Source organism: Mus caroli, unplaced genomic scaffold, assembly GCF_978045245.1.
Source record: "Mus caroli unplaced genomic scaffold, Mus_caroli_1 scaffold_18, whole genome shotgun sequence".
Classification (NCBI taxonomy): Eukaryota; Metazoa; Chordata; class Mammalia; order Rodentia; family Muridae; genus Mus; species Mus caroli.
The window spans coordinates 10510861-10531533 of record NW_028227273.1 but is presented as its reverse complement, the minus strand read 5'-3'; the positions used below and the strand labels follow the sequence as shown (position 1 = coordinate 10531533).

The 20673-nt window shown below is 43.0% G+C and overlaps 1 protein-coding gene across 2 annotated transcripts in view; it reads right to left on the bottom strand.

The window, feature by feature from the left end:
- Thada (THADA armadillo repeat containing) overlaps positions 1 to 20673 on the bottom strand; it is a 284103-nt gene that overhangs the window by 107514 nt on the left and 155916 nt on the right. For both annotated transcript variants that reach the window (XM_085833257.1, XM_029471016.2), the window contains one exon: positions 9980 to 10148. In XM_085833257.1, the coding sequence (XP_085689383.1) occupies positions 9980 to 10148 (169 nt within the window). The remainder of the gene's footprint in view (positions 1 to 9979; positions 10149 to 20673) is intronic.

The window sequence follows — 20673 nt, the reverse complement described above, 5'->3', positions numbered from 1 at the left end:
TTCTAACTATTTGTTCTTTTTCCAAAGCTTTCTTGGGATCTAGAAAAGTACTGAGCTCCTGAGTCTGGGGAGGGCAAACTTCAGTTTCAAGAAAACATGGTTCAAGTGGATCACAGGCAGGCTGGGACAGGACAGGAAGTTAAGTTTAAAACTTTAAAAGGAACTGGCTTGGATGCTCACAGCACCTTTGTATGTGTGGATAGGTGGGGCTTGAGGAGTGAGGCAAGGAGCGAAATCTGCAGTTTCCACTGGGACTTCCAGTTCTAAATTTTCTCTCATTGCCTCTACACAGAGTTCATGTAGGCTGCTGAGCCACAGACTGTCCCTAGGTCAGGAGTGGAGTTTTCATGATCATGAGTACTTAAGAGAGCTGTACCCTGTCTTGTCCCACAGAATAATGGAGGGAACCCACATGTACCATGGAACAAAGGTTTTCAACAAAAAGCAGACGATCAGGTGAAGGGGATAAACACAGCAGTAGTGACGAGGAGGGAGGGTTCTGACAGCCATGTGCTTTACATCAGGAATGAGCTGCATTCCCTTGCATCCTTCTTTGGGCCCCTGGGCTCACTTTACTGCAAGCCTTTAGGGCAGAGTTCTTTATGGGTCACATATCAGACAGCCTGCATATCTGATATTTACACTACAATTCATCACAGTAGCAAAATTACAGTTATGAAGTAGGAAGGAAATAATTTTATGGTCGGGGGTCACCATCACATGAAGAACTGTATTAAAGTGATGCAGCGTTAGGAAGGCTGAGAAGCACTGCTCTAAGGTGACTGCCAAATTATCTTGGCATTCATGACCACAGTGCTTTTCAAAAGCCAATCAATTCCTTAGTAACTCAAACAAACTGGGCATTCTAACTGAACCCCAGGTCTATAGATCAAGTAGACATACTGTGTATCCCCAAATACTGCATCAGCAAAAACAATGAGCTCTTACCTTTGTCTATTAGAGTGGTATCTTCTAAAAACAAGCAATAAATAATATTTTTATTGGATAGGAAACACCCCCAAATTTCCATCAAATAATGGGTCCATATATTACGAGCTACTTGATAGGAATACTCCGAAATGACAGCTCCAGACTGTAGACAGTGTGCTCCTTTGTTCTGATAGATTTCTGAAGTATACTCAGAATTATCTTGAGTAATGAAATGTCTCAAAACAATAACAATGGAAGGACTGGGAGGAGCTGGCAAGATGGAGATGAAAAATGACCTTGCAAAAGTAAGAGATTTTTCTATCTGGGCGGATCCTGTGTCTCCTTTCACTTTATGAACTTCAAACTCTCCCCTTGGAATGGTCAAAGAGTTCTTTGTGTGAGACAGTGTAACAGTGTTCTCTTCTAGATTCATTGAGTTTCTGATGGAGTCTGAGGGAAAGGATGTAATTCCAAACAAACCAGGTGCGCAGGATAGCGAGTTGATAGGCAGGATCTCTTCTGGGGAACCTGAGGGAGGGACCCTGGCTCCTGTGAGGGCGGGGCTGACTAAAGGACCCTCTGTGTAGTACCAACTCACAACTGACACACTCTCAGCAGACTAGTAGGAATCTTCACATGATCTACTATTATTTCAATGTACCTTAATTTTCCTAAAACAGCAAACAGCTTTCTTCTTCTCTTCTCTTCTCTTCTCTTCTCTTCTCTTCTCTTCTCTTCTCTTCTCTTCTCTTCTCTTCTCTTCTCTTCTCTTCTCTTTCTTTCTTGGTTTTTCGAGACAGGGTTTCTCTGTATAGCCCTGGCTGTCCTGGAACTCACTCTGTAGACCAGGCTGGCCTCGAACTCAGAAATCCACCACGCCCGGTTTAAAACAGCTTTTTTTAAGCTCAAAGGCTTGTATCATTTTTAGTGTTTCACATGCTGACAAATACCTTCCCTCCCATCTTCATCTCCTCGAGGCCAAGCACATGGTCCCCACGCAAATGGTGTCTTACGCTGCTTTACCCTAAGCCCCAAAGTTTCTGAAGTCTTTGCCCTCACTCCAACCCATCCCACCTCACCTCAGGTGGTGACTATGGCATTCCTTTGGCACATATCATATACTGCCACATAACTTCTGCTGTGTAGTTTGCAAAGTTGACAGCTTCTTTTTCAGGGACGATCACAGCTTCTTGAGGGTGGGGGCCATGTTATAAATAAACTTTTCTTTGTATTTTCCATGGTACCTAGCACAACCGTTTATACTTAAAAACGACTCAATAAAAATTCACTAAGTAAAAGCAGAGATATTCTCCACTTCACTCTCCGTCTATCTCACAAGCCCAGGTATAGACAGCATGTGAAAGGCCTCACTGGAGAACAGAGGAAGTGATATAATAGTCACTGTTCTCTTTTCTGGGTCCGAGACAAGCCTGACTCTGATCCCAGAGGGAATTCATTTTAGGTGCTTCTAAAGTGGGGCGTCCTTTCTAGTCTTGTTCATCCATTAAGTCCACTTTGCTGGTCCTTGTCTATGGAAAAGATAGTCTCTGACACATATCTGCCATACCTGCTTACAAACCTATGTGACCTGTGCAATTTGAGAAGAAAACATATTCACTTTCTAGTCCCCCTCCAGTTTCAAACAGTGACCAGGCCCTCCAACAGTGACTATTCTGACCCTTCATTATTTGCTCCCATTACTCGGACTCCTCTATTCTGTCTGATCTTTAGGGCTAAAGCAATTAGTAGCTTCCAAGAATGTGCATAATTTACCTACTATATGGACTATAAGTTATAGTAGTATTCTATTATCTATTATTTTATTTCCCCCACTACTTCTCTGCTATAAGAATATTAGCTCCATGAAAGCTGATCTTTTTGTTTTTGTTGGATTTTGAGACAGGGTCACATGTAGCCCATGTTAGCTTTGGACTCACTATGTAGCTAAGATGACCCTGAACTTATCCTCCTGCCTCTAGCTTCCATGTGCTGAGATCCTCAGTGCTCTGAGCATGCTAGGAAAGCACTCTGCCAACTCAGCTACATCCCCCCCCCCCCCCAGAGTTAATGTTCCCGAGCAAGCACCTCTCTTTTCTTTGATGTGTCAACTTGAGACAAAGCTGGCATTTTCAACAATGCTTGAATAACCCAACAATGCCAATTTCCCTAGTGGGACCCTGAAGTCCCCACAGTGACTGGTTTTTCTGAGAACTTTCTTTTCCTCATTCACAGAAGTAGTACTCTATAGTACAGTATAACAATGACACACACACACACACACACACACACACACAGTGCATACAGCATAGTACATACAGTCTCAGACTGTAAGTTAAGAGCACAGCTCAAAAGCTTCACATGAACCTAGAAGTAAAACCCTGATCTATTTGCCACCATTTATAATTTGTATAACTTTAGGAATATCTCAAACTCTTTCAGTCTCATTTTTTTTTTCTTCTTATCATAGGCCAGGAATAACATAACCTTCCAGAAGGACCTCTGTAGTTACACAATAATTGGTAGGTCATTCAATAGATGTATCCTACTCAGCAACCAGGGGGAATGGAGGCCTACTCTCTCCTTTTCACCATTCCTGGCCCCATTCTCACCCCTGGAGAAACACGAAGCGACTCTTCTGTAAGTTCAACACAGCCCTGACTTAGTCAGCCTTCCTTCAGAACACTGCAAAGCCACAGGAGGGCATGCTGGGGCAACAGTGATCATGTATGGCAGCCTGTGCTCTGGAACCTGACAGAAGGGAGTTATCTTCCAACACTTGGAGAAGGTTCTCTAAGTAACACCAAAGTAACCAAATAAAAGCTTTTCAATGTTTATAAGGAAAGGATTAATTTATCCCTGGAAGTAGGATTTTAATTAAAAGTGACTTTTGGGGGGGCTTATATCTAGAAAGCAATATATTGCCAACGTACATTTTAACAAGTTCTAGGTCTTTCTTTAACTTTTAAAAAGAGTCCAGTGCCCCCCCAGTGCTGTTCATATCAAGGCAAAGTCACTGCTCTGCTGCCCCTGCGTTAACGGAGATGCCTCTCCTCCCAGCGTAGTGACTGCTTGCAGTCTCCAGCGCTCCCTGCCATACTCCTGCTCTTTGAGAACTGCAGGTTCAGCAGATGTTGACACATTACAATCATACCATGGGAGAAACTCGGCCACAGCCCTTCCCAGACCGGGGAGCAACTTTGTCAGTTGCAGATTCTCCTTTCCAGGGACCACAGGTCCACAAGAGGGACGAGCAAACCTGACTACCAGTCATAAATAAGAGTGTTTCCAGTGATGTCTGAATCGTTCTGGAAACAACCCACACAGACAAGTAATCCACTCAGCTTTGAAGCCACCATCACTTCAGGCTTTTGTTTTTCCGTCTGAAATTATACTTTCTGAGCATAAAATCATCAACAACGAACACAGGTCACCAAACAGGACCTGTCAAGTACTGTGCCATTTCTGGACAACTTGAACATTTTATATTTCACAATTTTGTACTGTTGAGAAATATGGAAATATGAAAATATATTAAAATTCTTAAAGCAAAGACTGACTACAATGGGCATGCTTTTAAAAGATGGAAATAACTCTTAAATTATATTTAATTGTAAGTACTCGGGCAAAGCTGTCTGTCTCCTGGACTTTTTCCTTCCTTCTATTGCCTGGATCTAGGGAAAGCAATGAAGGATGGGTGTCTGGTCCCAGCCCCTGAACAGCAGCTGCTTTACACTTAGGCAAATTGGTTCACCTTTACTTCTTCCTAGGTGTCTGCTTTCCTTTTCAAGAGAGCGATTCATGATCATCCTGTGTTTTCAGTTCTCAAGCTGTTCTTGTTGACCCAGTCCCATTCCACTGTTCCCATCTTTGCGAGATCTGAGCATAAAATCATCAGCAGAGACCACCTCAAGCAGACTCAAGCAGAGACCACCTCGTTTTTCTTCTTCTTTCAAGCCCACGTCATCTGGCTGTCTGTTTTCACCCCAGCTTTACTCACCCCCACCCCTGCCCACAGAGAGCTTAGTGTGCTTTGGACCTCAAACCCCTGCCCCTCAACATCGGGAGAAAGAAGCCCCACGGGGCAAACTACTCCCCTGACTTCCAGCACATCTAGAACAGGGCAGGCACACTGTGTTTGCTGAGTTAAACTCAGTCGTCACCATGTCCTTGCAGCCTCACCACTTCCTAGATCCAGAGCTGCTCAAGTCCAAGGCTCAGGAAGAGAGGAGCACTGTGACCGAGCAGTCGGAGAAAACCCTGGGGCTCCAGCAAGGAGACTTATGCAGAAAAACAGAGAGAAGGGGAGAGAGAGGAGTGGAGGCAGGGAAGGTCCGATGTGCCTTTTCCATGTTAGTCCCTGACCCACACAATCTCTAACGCTGGGGGTCTCTGTTTCCAATGTTGACCAATTACAACACACTCAATTTAAGGAGACCAATCAACCAGTAGCAGATAAAACAAGAAAAGAGATGGACTCTTGGCTTAATTACCCTAGTCATGAAAGCTGTTACTCTTGTCAACTGCAGGGAGGAAGCACATTATAAAAAGAGACCATGGCTTTAGAGTGAAGTACACCTCTGCCTTTGACTGGGAAGGGAATGGATGAATGAAGGGTTCCAGTCTTGCTACTTTGCAGGCTTGCTAAGAGCATGAATAAAATCAAAGGTTACCTTTGCTTCCATGGTAAACTAGGCTGACTTCCTAGACCATCCGAAGTCATCTATGCATGGTTAATACACTGTACTGTACAAGCAGGCAGCACCGCCACTGAGCTCCGTGGACAGGAAAGACAACTCTCTCTCTCTTTTTAGAACTCAGAATTCTCAAGGTGGAGAAATCAAGTCTCCAAATCGGGGAGAAAAAAGAACTGAAGAGAAAAGGAAAGTTGATGTCAATTACTAGGGAAACGCAGCCCGCTTGTGCTCTCACACCGAGGTGCAGTGGCACCAGAGTGATTGTTTAGGTTGAAGACAAAACTTGTCTAGACCATTCAGATAAATACACAAATGGTTTTCTCATGTCCAACAAGCTCCATCTAACTGGTGTACTTTATGAAAGAGCTTTCTTTCACCTTTTATATTTTATATTAAACCATCAGAAACTTGAGTAAAAGACGTGGTGGATGAACAAACCCAAAATTCAAACTCTCCCCTCAGATGCTGTACACTTCTTTATGAAATATCAAAATGTTAGTTAAATACGTAAGAATCAGAACAAAGCTTTCCTTGGGGTTGTTGGCCAAACAAGAGAACTTTCTGAATGGCACTGCCAGCTCTTAGGAGTGGCAAGTGACCTAGTAATAACATTAAGTTCCTAACATCAAGAGCTGTGGCAATAAAAAACAGTTAACTCTACTTCACAGATGGGTGGACCTGCCAGTGTTGCTCTGAGTGATCACCGTAACCTCCATGGCTCTGCTGCCTCCACTGAGACTTCCTGTGGTTACCTTGGGCTCTTCAGAACCCGCTGAACTATCTCTCACCTTCCTAGCATGCATCACTTCCACCCACTTCAGCACTGCCATGCTGAGCCTCTGGCTCCAGATGATCAGGAAAGGAACTCACAAGTCCCAGTTATGCACACCCTATAATTTGAATCTTTCCCAGACCCAGAAACTCAGGGGTCAGCACATTTTTGTCTTTAAGGTATACTGAAGAAACACTCTGGGGTGTGATATGTTTATGTAAACATCTTCAAAGAAGTCAATGTATAATTCAAGAAAATATTCTCTGAAAGAATTTGTTTTCTGATTACAAAATGATTTCCTGCTCTCGAAAACCGAACAGTTTTGTGTTTACGTAGCTGGCTCTGAAGGTCCCGTGGAGAGTATCACTCCTTTCAGGCTCGTAGCATCTCTTTTCCAAAGGCAAGTATTTGCTGGCTTCAAAGCAGAGCTCTGTAAAGAATCTACCAAGGAAGACTCCTCGCTGCCTGTCCCCACCCGTTAGATGCTCACTGACAGCACTGCAGATCCAAGGACCCGAGCACCTTTGACTCCTTTCCCACCAGGTGAAGTAGCCTAAGAACTACAAGGTCTGTCCAACCACAGTGAACACCCAGCCCCCACACTGTGACTCCCTCCCCCAGTAAGCTTTTCTTGCACTTTGGTGCAACAGCCAGGGCCCACCATGGAGGGAGGAGGCACCTAAGCGGCCCACCAGCACAAGCCGAGAAAGGAAGGAATGGCCCCACCTACCTACACTGCTGAAAGAACTCAGCCAGCAGCACGGCTGTAACCTTTCATGCTGTGGGCACGCTAACTCCCACAGTGTACATTTTCAAGACTCAGTTTTGCTCTTTTCCTTGTCACTAGTCTGTTTCCTTTGAAACAGCAGCAGAGTTGGGGGCCAACAGCTCTGACTTGGGCTTTCTGAGGCAACCTTTCTACTCTTGTGGTGGTCCCTGTGACTCCCACCAGTGTATCTTGACCAGGGCCACGAGATACAGAAGGTGGCAGTACCGCCCCATCAACCTGATCTTCAGAAAGTTGCAAAATAGGTCTTTGATTCAGGTGTGGCTCTGTGGGCAAGTCAGCGTGCTGACAGAGGGTTGTGCTACTGGCTTTGACGAGTTCATGAACCTCGTACTAAATGATATAGAACAAAGTGTTTCCAACTAGAAACGGTCAAGCATGGGAGAAGTTGAGAAAGCAGTACAGTGGTTTTAAAGGTGTTTTCTGCTAGCACAGTCTGAAAGATTTATTAATATTTTTTAGAAGCCCTTGCGTTATTATCAGGTGACAATAAATGCTATGAGATTGTTTTTTGTTACAAAACAAGAAAGGAAGGAAGGAAGGAAGGAAGGAAGGAAGGAAGGAAGGAAGGAAGGAAGAAAGAAAGAAAGAAAGAAAGAAAGAAAGAAAGAAAGAAAGAAAGAAAGAGAGAAAGAAAGAAAGAAAGAAAAGATACAAAACAAAAGAAAGAAAGCAAGAAAGAAAGGCAGATAGACAGACAGAAAGAAACCTAACTTGTTTTATTTAAACCAACGATGATCTTTGGGCCTTTATAGCCTGTTCCCAAGGCTAGGATAACCTGTGCTTCTTCTCTTTAGCATAGGAATGAAGAGAGGACCGAAAGGCTCTAAATGCTTAAGGCTTTACAATAAGAACCACATGAGATGGGAGATATGGTACTGTGGGTAAAATACTTGCCATACAAGATGAGGACCTAGAATGAATACCCAGTCCAAAGGTAAAAATCCAGAGGTACAACCTGAAGGGAAGAAGCCCTGCAAGCTTGCAGGCCAGCACCCTGGTGCTGAGAGCAGAGAGCCTCTCAAACAAGGAAGAAGGTGAGGACTGACCTCTGGGGCTGCCCTCTGAAGGCCACCTAGGTGCCTTGGAGTACATCCCTGAACTCCAACACGTCTCGCCTCCCAACAAAAGCAATTACAGAAAGCTGTAAAGCACACAACAGAGCAAAGGATCTGAGGCCCACTCAGTTCTGAACTGAGAACTGGCGGGTGCGTGCGTATCTTTTAGGAGCCCCATGGGATCAAGCTACTTTGAAACGATGCTAAGATGGTGGCTTCCTTTACTTTTCCTGCATCATGTGCAGGTAAGCTTACTGTGTTTAAGGATTGTGAGGCTGTCTTCCCCGGTGATAAAGGAGTATGGCTTTGGGTTCTTATGTCTTGATATTCTCTCATTTTTACTGTCTAAGTAAATACTGACAGGTAAAGCCTGCTTGGTACCCTCATTAATTTCAAGTGTGTAAAGTGCTGAGAACCACTGAGGTGGCATTTTGGTCTGACCCACAACTTCCTGTTCCCAGGCTGGCCCCTTGCCCTGCACTGTACACCACCCTGTCTCTCTGCCTAAGAAACTCCTTCCCCATGCCTGATTAACTACCTTCAGCCTCTGTTAACTGCTACCTGCTCTGTGGTGCTGGCCCCGATTTCTCCACTTTAAACCAATGGCCCTGCCATGTGTCACCCGTCACCTAGCATGCTCCATTGGGACTGTCTACTTTCTGGTCTTGATGTTGTCAGACTTACTGTTCTGACGATGACATAACAGTACATAGTAGGCATTCAATAAATCTTTACTGAATATATAAACAACCAAGTCATGAAGACAAAACCACAGATCTACCTTACGTTTCACCTTCAGGCATATGTTTGTTTATATCATAGGTCAGGGTGCATATCTGATACAGAACCAGGCAGTCCATCTCTGGAATTGCACACTGTGAACCATTTCACACAGTCCCCCGTGGCAGTAGTGTAGACTTCAGGTTTACAGTATGGCCTGGGATCTCAAGGCCAACTCTCATTCTGCTTCTAATCCAGCAGCCTGATAAGGAATCTAAATCCGTTTCCATCCATCCAAGGTGAATATCCCCACAGCCATGTGATCCACGGGTCTTACCAACACTACCCATTAACAGGTTACGGGTTTTTTTTTTTAATAGGACAGTTCCAATTAGTTCTCATTCATATTCTTAAGTAAAAAGAACAATAAAATCCTTTATTTAGTTAAAACAAAAGCCAGCCTGAAGGCTTGCTTTTCTATTGCTCTGATAAAACACTATGACCAAGGCAATGACTAGAAGAGTTTATGTGAGTTAAGAGTCCTTGATGGCAAAATGAAGGCAAAAGAAGGCAGGAACAGGAAGTTGACGATTTATATCTTGAACTACAGTGGGAAGCAGAGAGGGTAAACTGGAAATGGTATGAGTCAACCTTCCCAAACAGTGCCACCAACTGAGAAGCAGGCATTTGAATACCTGAGACGCTGGGTGACATTTCTCATTCAAACTGTCACAACGTTGGGTACGGAATGACCAGAATGTTCTATAGGAATACTTGATGAAAAAGTATGTTGCAGAATTTAGTGCACAAGATAATCTGCCAAATCAGTGTATGTTCATACTTGAGGTGCATGAAGTAATATTTGAGAGGTATCTAGCTGTTAAGAAGTAGAAATAAATAAGTTATACAGATAAACTTAAAAGCCTATGTATCAAGTGTTCACATGCTAAGAACACACAAGAATCAAAAGTTCATCTTGTGGTGCTCTATGGAAGTCACACAGAGCTATTGTACTTACTTGCAGAAGTGTCCCATGAATGTGGTTTTGTCGGAAACACTGGTCAGTGCTGTTGGGGAGTGAGTTCAGCAGAGAATAGAGGGTACTCGGTATTTGGTCTATCATAATGAAGGGGACCAACGCACGAGCTGCCATTTCCCGGGAGCGGTAAATAGGTGAGCGACCACACCTGGGTAGAAATAAAACAATATCATTCAATGCTTGCTAGAACATCTGTATCTTGTATATGTTGATTTACAGGACCAATGATTTGAAATGATTGTTCATATATTTTCTTTATTCAAATGATGCTTTTCTTTGTATTTGTATAAGTTTCATAGTTTACATTTCTTTTAATTCTATCACAGGGGAAAAAAAGATAACAGGTGATAGCAAAACTGGCTTGATTCTCAACGATGAACAAATATTACCCGGATGCCTATGAAAAGCAGAAAGTGCTGTGTTACGTGCTGTCAACAGCAAGACTATCTCTGGGCAGCCTGTATGCTGTCTGGAGAGATGAGATGCACATTTGAAACAAGAAGCAAAACCAAGGCTCAAGTGCAGAGAGAATGGTAACCAAGTGATTTTGGTGTTGTGGCTACAAGAGTGAGAAGAGAACGACAGAGAGGCAGGAAAGCATGGTTCTAGTTGGTGCCAGAGCCAAGAACAGTCTGTAGAACATAAAGCAAGGGCAGGAAGGCTCAGGAGACACGCATATGTTTATGGATGACTCGGGTACTGACATTAAGGCTAAAGAACTGACAGGATGATGGGAGGCCACACTGAGGAGCATCACAAATGGCAGGCAACATTACTTCTAAGAGGGCAAGACATGAACCCCAAGGCTCCATATCCTCACCACTGGGCTGGCTCAGGCAAAGAGTGGGAATTAAGCAAGGGACAGCCAGAGACAAGTGGCATTTTGTGATGCTTTGCAGAGCACTGGGAAGGCAGGCAGCTGAGGGCTTCCTTACATTGTAAACACTTAGCTCCTGAGAGGCCACACCATTTTGCTGAGTGAGACTGTAAAGCTGAGAGAGGTTTTGAGGACACAACACAGATTATAAGAAGACCAATCTGGCGAGGTCTCAGCTTAGTAAGTTCTTTACTCGACATCTCTCGACTCCACGCTACTTCATCCACTTAGAAAAGCAAGTCAATTGCAGAGCTGTCTGAGATGCCAAGGCAAAAGAACAGAAGACAGGAGTTCTACCTGACAAAGAGATGGCCTCTTAACTTTCCTCAACGGCAAACAGTGTTCTAAGAAGCATTTGTATATAGTCTGTTGGGGCCATGGCCATGGAGGTGAAAGAGACAGAGGGGTAGTCATGGGAAGAAATGTTTATAATATTTCAGAAGTGCCACCAGAATGTACCTTAATAGAAGAATAAAACCAGATGTAATTTCTGGAGCCAGAGAGATGGCTCAGTTAAGACACCTTCACATATGCTTGGTAACCCGGAACTCACAAACTCACAAATTCCACAAAGCTGTCATCTTAACTTCCACACTCACCATGGCTCTCTCTCTCTCTCTCTCTCTCTCTCTCACACACACACACACACACACAACCATTTCTGTATGAACAGAATGGCGTATTGGGACACAGGGCGACAGAGGAGAGAAAGAGTAGACATTGAGTGGAAACCACAGTCAGCCTATCAGCGCACGACACAGACGGGACACACGGGAAGGACAGCCAAGGCTTCAGTTGGTACCTGTGAGTTCCTTTCCAGCTTTTAACTTGGCTCTGACAACTCACCCAGTTTCTTACTTATTTCCTTTAAAACAATTAAACATTTAACCTGTAATTGGTAAACAGAGTAGAATATCTGTCTTGGCCTATAGGGACAGAGAAGTTCATTCAACAAAGAAAATATTTTGAAAATGCTTTGCAATTAGCAAATGATTTCACATTGCACAGCTATTATTTTGAAGCTTCCTAGTCTGTCCCCTTCCCAGCCCCAACTTACACCCTGTGTTATAGGGTTTTATGTTACCAAAAAGGATCTTATATATAAATGTTCCCTTTCAATTACAATTAAATGGTTATAGTTTTATATATTTAGTTTCCAATTAGCAGCAGCCTTACACTAAAGAATGGCCCTCCCTCTGCTCTTGACCTTTTTCAAAATGGCATCTCTACAGGGGACAGTAGGACAGTGTCAGAACTTTCACTTTCCATGCCCTGCTTTAGGTACTTACTAAACCCATACCACTGGGTTAACAAGCAGAACTAAACTTATCCTAAAACAGTAATGCATGTTTACTCGTCATGCTAGTCCACGCTTTTAATCCCAACAACCTAAGAGGAAGAGATCATTATGTAGAGCTAGCCTGTTCTACAGAGCAAGTTCCAAGGCTTGTTCCCTCAGACCTGCCTGGTGCAAAGAGAGAACAGACTTTCACACATGTGCTATGGCATGTATGTACCCAAACCCATATATACTCACAAAATAAATAGATATAATTAAAAAAAATTTTAAAGCAATGCATTTGCTAAAGATGGAAATTTATAAAGTAAAATTTAATTAATAGCATTCATCATGAAGCAATAATCAAAAGTAATTTTATAATCTTCTAGTATAAGTTATATAAGCAGGAAGTTAGATTACAGTTAAAAACAGATATATGTACATGTGTATACACACATATAAACACTAAGCAAAAATATACTTGCAGGTTTGTTTTGACAGTTGTTGGGGACAAGGACGGGGCAGATCTCTGTGAGTTCGAGGCCAGCCTGGTCTACAGAGTGAGTTCCAGGACAGCTAGAGCTACACAAAGAAACCCTGTCTTGAAAAATAAACAAACAAACAAAAAATAGAATCCAGGGGCTATTAAAATAGAAAACCACAGAGGTGGTTTCTCATCCCACTTTGAACACTAATAAACTTTGTGATTCAGCTATGTCATAAGACTTCCCCTCACTAAACTTGCTCATACACACCAGCGACTGTGGTCTGCTTTCCATACAGCTCAGCTATCTGCTCTTGGGAAATGGTGCCCACAAATGACTGAGACAACCCTACCTTCCAGGGTCCCTCTGAAGCCTAGGGGAGGAACAATAGTTTCCAAGTTACACTATTAAACGACTCTTCATTGCTGCGTCATTTGGAATGCCTCTGGAATGTGCTTTGACCTGGGACCACTGGGGAACTTCTTTCGCTCCATCTGAATTCTAACAGGGCGTGTGCTCTTTTGTCAACCTTGCTGCACCACCTCTGGTCAGAGCCATTGCTTTCATCCCTACGCAGTTATTACAAGTGCACAGCCCTGTCTGTGTAAGTGGCATGATGCATCTCATTTACCCTGTCTTCCCCCGGCAACCCCTGGCCACTCCCTGTCTACAATACTGAATGACATTGAGAACAGAAACTTGAGCATGTTCTGGAATCTAGCACACCTTGGTGTAGATTCAAGTACTCTCACTAGTGTGGGTCTTAGGGAAAGTCAACAGATTTTCTAAGATTTGCTTACCTTTTAAGGCTACTGTGAACTCAAATGAGGTAACGAACGGAAAGCACAGTGCCCACCAGACGGGTCATTTGACAACTTAAAGCTTCTGTGAACAAGTATATTCTCTGTTTTTCTCCAGTATTCTCTGTGTCAAAACAGGAAACAGAGCCTTGCCTGTACCAAACATACTTCATGTGCTCACAGAGCCCCACCCTCACTCTCCATCCAAATAAGCTGCAAAGCAGAGAAGATGCTTCAGCCTCTCTGGGCCAACTGACAGCTCTCACACCTTTATTCTCCAGGCCTAGGGCTCAAATTTACCATGCTCTGTTCACTCCACTGCTATTATAGCAAAGATGTTTTCCATCGAATGCTGTTCCAAATCTTGCCTTTAGAAAAATGTGTGCTTGTATAGAAGTTAGAAATAATTAAAAGAAAGTTTGCATCCAATAAATTTAAAAAAAATCTATATACATTTGTGAATGTCATCTTTACATTCTGAAAGCATTCAGTGATGGTCCAGGCTAACAGGTTCTCTTTAGACACCTAAGCCTTTTTCTAATTCACCAAAGGATCACCTGCCAACTGCACTGGCCTTTTCCTGCCCACTTGCATTGGTGGCTAGAACTTAACAACTGCACTTGCATCCTCTACTCAGTTCGTCATGGGTTTCTCCATTCAAATATACCAAATATAAATGGATCAGGACTTTTGGAGTTTTGGATCTAAACTGAAAAGAAAATCCTTCCTTCGGATTAATGAGCGAGGAATAAGAACTGTAGATACTTGCTAAGCTAAAAACTGCACATTGTCAGGTCTGATAAGCAAAACAAAACAAAAAATATCATGTGTCTGCAGGTAAATGGGGTGATTCTATGTAAGTTAACTGTGACTGACATAACAAAACCACATGAAGAGACACTGACACTATTAAGCCACAATAGAACATTAGAGAATGATGATGTGATCACTTGGGACTGGGCCTTAGGAGATACATGATTCTGCAGTCACCCGCACTCTGCTGTGTGGTTACTAGGCCTTACCCAGATGCTAAGTTTTAAACTAAAATGGCAGCTGCACACCCCTTCAGCAGCACCCAGCCACAGCATGGTAACCGCGGCTGATGGCTGCTTGCATGCACACCATTCCTTTCAGTGCCGGGCAATGACATTTACAAGTCCCCCCAAAGAAGGATGGAAAGGGAATGTGCAGTATTTATGTCCACAATGCACTTTCATTACTCAGAATTACTTCTTCAATAATGAAGAGATGCATGGCTTTTAAATGCTAATGCCTGATTCCCTGCCCTTAAAAAGACAGAGACAAAATATAATTTTCATACTTCATCTGATATTTCATTTCAATCATTCATCACTTTTTTTTTTGCCAATAATGAATAACATTTGAAATTAAAGTTTTGAGATTCCAACAGTGTTTTAGACAGCTGGGAAGAAGATTTTCTCTGTAATTGTGACACAGTTTCTCTTAGTAAGAACTCTTTCCCAGCTTGAGAAGAGTGCTTTGGAAGGATGTCCACACAAAGATACAGGACCCCCCTCAGACCTAGAGATTTAAGAAAAATATTTTCAAGCCGGGCGTGGTGGCCCACGCCTTTAATCCCAGCACTGGGGAGGCAGAGGCAGGCGGATTTCTGAGTTCGAGGCCAGCCTGGTCTACAAAGTGAGTGCCAGGACAGCCAGGGCTACACAGAGAAACCCTGTCTCGAAAAACCAAAAAAAAAAAAAAAGAAAAATATTTTCAGTCTTACCCAAAAGAAAAATGAAGTGCTCTAAATATCTAAAGATGTAACACAGACTATCGCCCTGACATTCAGTGGGCTGCAGCTCGCTGGCATCTCCCCTACATATTAACATATTAAAAACAACTGGAAAACCATTGCCAGCTTTACCTTGGGGGCTCACAGGCTGGAATGAGCGTTGTAGAAGAGCTGAGGATGCAGATTCTGAAGCCTGAGACGATGACGACAAGCTCTACAGCCCTCTCAGAGGCAAAGCTCTTCCTGACTGCCCTGCTCTATATACAGGGACTAAAAAAGGCGCCTGCAGATTCTATGGTGGTTCTGCACATAGCACCAGGTCTCAGGGTGTCTCCCTTCCTCGAAGGTAGTGGACAGGCGTGGAAGCCAGCTAAACAGGCTGGCCTTCTGTTGGTGTTATACTGCAGGAGTTCTAGTTCTCAAAGTGACTTAGAGCACTTGTATCTCGAATCATCAACCTGGGAGAGTGGTCTGTGCTCACAATGAATGACTTTCTACGTCTCAGAGGACTATGTCTCAAGGAACAGCCAGAGGCTGGGCCGGGATGGAGATAATGGCTAGACTGTAAACAAAGATGAGAGAGAGAGAGAGAGAGAGAGAGAGAGAGAGAGAGAGAGAGAGAGAGAGATAACATTGGAGCAAACTCAATAAGCATCAATGCAGTCCTCCCCGCAGAGACCACAGAAAGGTACTGAGAGTCTGCCTGCTGCTTTCTACTGGCATGCATCTTGGAGAAGATACAGAAAGAATAATGTTTATGTTTATTTTTTAAAAAAAGATTTCAAATATTCTTAAACCTAATAGTTTCCTATTGGTAAATCAACATATTAAAAACAATTCTGACGTCCAAAGTACCCTAAAACTAGACTGGCTAGAGAAATCATGGACGCCTAATAAACTTTTTTGACCAACTTAACTTTGAGTGCCTATTATAATTATTTTAAAAGATATGATTAGGTTAAGTACAAAAGTGATTTTGGTTTTATAGTGTTAAAATTTGCTGTGTGATAGAGAAATGCATTCTTTTAAAGAATTATTTTTTATTGTTTTTCTAAATTATGTATGTCTGTATACATGAATGCAGAGATCAGAGAACTGCGTCCCTTAGAGCTGGAGTTAGAGGTGGCCGTGAGCCACCTGATGTGAGTGCTAAGAATCAAATTCTGGCCCTCTAAAGGATCAATACACACTCTCAAACCCCTGCACCACTGCTCTAGACCCGGAAGAATACATTTTTAATAACTGCGGATAAATTTTACAATATTTTAATACATATTTCTTGCTTTTAAAAACTAATACCTTATTTATATTTGTTTTATGTTTAATTTATACTTTTGATGTTAGACAAAGAGCAGATTTGAGTGATTTTCTTATTAGAATTACGAATGGGTGGTGAAGCAGTAGAGAAAACTCTCAATGTCAAGAGTGAACTAGTCAGAGCGTGCTAGTGAGCCATGGTGAGTGACAGACAACTCTAAGTCTTGTAAAGGAATGGCTAACCTCAGACGGGAGGGACGAGCACAGCTCGCCTTCCACAGTTATGATGACCAACAGCGAGCCACAACCATAGGACAAGGTGCCAAAGAACTCAACATGGCCATCCAATGTTTGTCTGACATTTGATGCACATTAGAAAGGTGAGCTCTCAGTAAGTGAATGACCCATGCCCCCATAATGTTGTCATTCTGTGCAAAACAGTGCATCTGTGATGAAAGGGAGATTGTATATGGTACCTAGTGTCACTGTATATGGTAAGCCAGCTCTGTGCTTGCATCACGAAGCTGCTCCAAAGCACTGCCCAAGCAGAGCATGTGCAGAAACAGTTATGACAGACCCTGAGGGTGTCTGTGGCCAGGCTAAGCAGCCACAGCCAGCACTCTGCATTCCAGTGGAACCCTCACATCTGAGAAGTGTGTCAGCAAGGAGAGGAGATGTACTGGAAACTGCAACCAAGGGCCCAGCTCTCCAGCAGCCCTGCCCATGTACCACACAACCAGAGCTTCAAAGCCAAATGAACTGCCTCATGTGCAATTAATCACCTGACTTCTTGCCAACCAACTACTACTTCTTCCTGGATCTTTTTGTACTTCCACAGCCAGCAGGATGCAGAAAGTGCTCGCCAAGAAAGAGTTCATCAAATCCTGAAGTCAAAATGTTTAAGCAACTGGACAAACAAACTTACTGGCAAAATTGTGTTGATGGTAATAGTTCCTATTTTGATTAACTAGCCTAATTATGACAAAACTCAGCCTGAAACTAAAATTCCTTTTGTACCAAACTAATAAAATTAACATAACCTGTGCATTGAGCACTCCACATATCAGCTTAAATACTTTTAAATGTAAGCAGTTTGATTAATTCCCCTTATGACAAGAAGCTGTTAGGTTGAGCCAGGCGTGGTAGCGCACACCTTTAATTCCAGCACTCAGAGGCGGTAGCAGGCGGATTTCTGGAGTTCGAGGCCAGCCTGGTCTACAAAGTGAGTTCCAGGACAGCCAGGGCTACACGGAGAAACCCTGTCTCGAAAAACAAAAAACAAAACAAACAAACAAAGAATCTGTTATGTTTCTGAAAGATTCCAACACTCGTGACTTATTTCATAGCTTGATCTCGTAACAATATTGATGCTGATGATAAACCTTTATGCCTAGAACTAACCTAAGTCAACTTTTCTATAGTCAGAGCAGTTCTCCTGGGCTTGCACCTCTGTCAGACTTGAAAACAAATGACCAGTGTTTTCTACACGGAAAAGCCCTTCATTAACTCTATTGGAACCCTGTCATTAAAGCACCCCTCACTCCTTCTAAGGCCACAACAACCCCATGACCTCTAAATCATCTGGATTCTCTAAAATCTGGTTAATTATTTTGCCTTACAGAGAGCTAAATGAATCTGCCTCACAATACTAAATGTTACTGTGGACAGAAAGAAAAGCAGAGCATTGTTTCAGTGGTCATTGCCCTACAGAGATTGCAGTTTGTTTCTGCTAAAGCTAATCAATGCCCCTAGATAAGCGTCCGTTTGTTTCCTAGCAACAATTCAGACTAAAATCATGAAGAATGAATCTTTAAATAACAAAAGCACATGGAAATGCCTTCCAAAAAGTTTCACTATTTTGGCCTAGAAAAATGGTGCCACACAGGAAGGGTACTGACATGTTAGCAATAAACTCATCTTCACGAAGATTAACCTGCTTCACATCCCAGCAGACCTGGAATGCTACTGCCAGGAGACTCCCAGCCCTTCCTTTCTAAGTGCCCCAGGAAAAGCTTTGCATGGCTTTTGTTTGGCCCCAAACCCATCCTTAGACTACAGTATTACAACAGTCGAAAAGTACTCCCTTTGGTATTAATTAGACTCTTTCTTGCTGCAATTTAATTTTGTTTTTCTGGTTCTAAATGCAGGGAAATAAATTAATCTATGTCAAAAAACCTAGCATCCAGAATATATTTAGAACCAAACAAACAACTCAATAAAAATGGAGTCAAAGCTCTGAACAGACACTTCAGAAAGAGTAAGTGAACACATGTGAAGATGCTAACACACTGAGTTACTCGGGAAACACAGAGGACATTACATGTGTGCATATATGTTTGTATAACCCAATGTCATGTATGGTAAGTAGACATCAGTGAAGGTGTGCCAGCTATTAATATATTTTATAAGAATTATCTACCACTACACACTCAGTAGAAATACTAAGTGAAAATGACTGAGACTCTGGAATCACTGAGACTCTGGAATTTAGCATGTAGACCAGGCTGGCATCAAACTCCAAGTTCCATCTGTCTTTGACTCTTGAGTGCTGAGATGTCCCCATGCCCAGCCCAGCCATTTTTAAATGTGTAGATCATGCTGTCAAGACTTCCCAGGTAGTTTTATTTTGATTCAACTGGCCCCTGGCCTCAATGCCTGAATACCCAATCTATCACTGCTTGGCTTCAGACATAAATGCCAGTCTACTTCCAGGCAACTTCCTGGCTAAGGACTCTGAACCAGAATGCACAAGTTTGTCACGTGAGGTGAGAAACTAACCATTCAAACCAGCATTTGTCCCTTTCTTTCCAGATGGAAGATAGAAACTTTGATCTTCTCTTCCTTGCCATTAAACCTGTCTGAAAAGAAGGAACCCACTATTCCCTGACCTTTGGGAGTTTTACAGACTTCAGACTGCAGTTCAGAGCACAGACAAGAAACTGTCCAAGAAAAACATGCCCCAAATGAACAGGATATAAACAAAGCTGTAAGGAGGTAATTAATGGCAGGGACTTGACTCCCTCACTTGCATCTCTGATAATAATCTAGTGTTTTATCAGCAAGGTCTTTTATCTGCAAGGATTCAGTGTGTTCTGCAGCCTGGAACTATTTGGGGAGGACAAAGACAAGCTTTCATCTTGAAAAGGAAATAGAATTACTTCTCTGAATGGTAAAGAAGAGTCAAAGCTGTAAAAAGGCCTCTAGTGATTTCTCTGACAGGAGAGAGGTAAATGAAAAATAGACGTTACTCAAAGTATGGGAGCAATTCTGGTGGGGAAAAGGCATGGTCCTCTACCAGACCACAAGTGTGAGAATGATAGCATGCTTTCTTCTCCCCATGGTGTATCATCTGCCAATGTCTTCAAATTGTCTTCTTGTTAAAACCAAAGATGTGCAGTAACTCACACTTAATGACTTGAGTGTAGTCTGCCTCTCACTGTTTTAGAAGGGATCATAACCACATACTTAATGAATGAAGATCTGTCTGAAAACCCCTCAAGGCTCAGCTCAAGATAAAGGTGGTATCTAAGAGTATTAGATGGACAGTGGGCACTGTTTAAGACCATCACTCCCCATATGTCTCCACTCCCCTCAGAGTGAGCTGGTTCTTGCTAGGGTCTGGAGCAGCTCAGTAGCACTCCAGATAAGAGTCACTCCTAAGGGAAATGGGGTGGTTACAGGAATAGAACCTAGTACCCAGTAGCCGAGTGTTCTCTTACTGCCTTCCAGACTCAGTTCACTCCATGGAACCGAGTGGAGAGCTCTTTCTTAGAATTCAGGAATTCTAAGTAAGTGTGTGGGTGGGAACTCTTACTTAGAATTCTGGAATATTTATCTAAGGTTGAGTCAGGGTAGCCACCCATTCTAGAATGCACAGCCTGGTGCTTCCAAATCAGAGCACAATTGCCCAACAACACCAGCTACCTTTGCCAGTCAGGCTGTTGTGCCATCCCGGGGAGCCCTCTAGGTTCACACCCAGTGTCTTGTGTCATCAATGCTTTAGAAAAGGCAGGCATGAAGAAGCTGATCTATGGCTGGTTTATAAGCAGACTTCTATCACGTTGTGGTATTCTAAAGCTACCACTGTAGAGACTTGCTCAACCACACAGCAGAACGCAAACCTTCGCGCCGCCCCCGGGCCTCACTGTGGAGCCCTGCTTGTCTGAAACTCACTGTGGAGCCCTGCTTGTCTGAAACTCACTGTGGAGCCCTGCTTGTC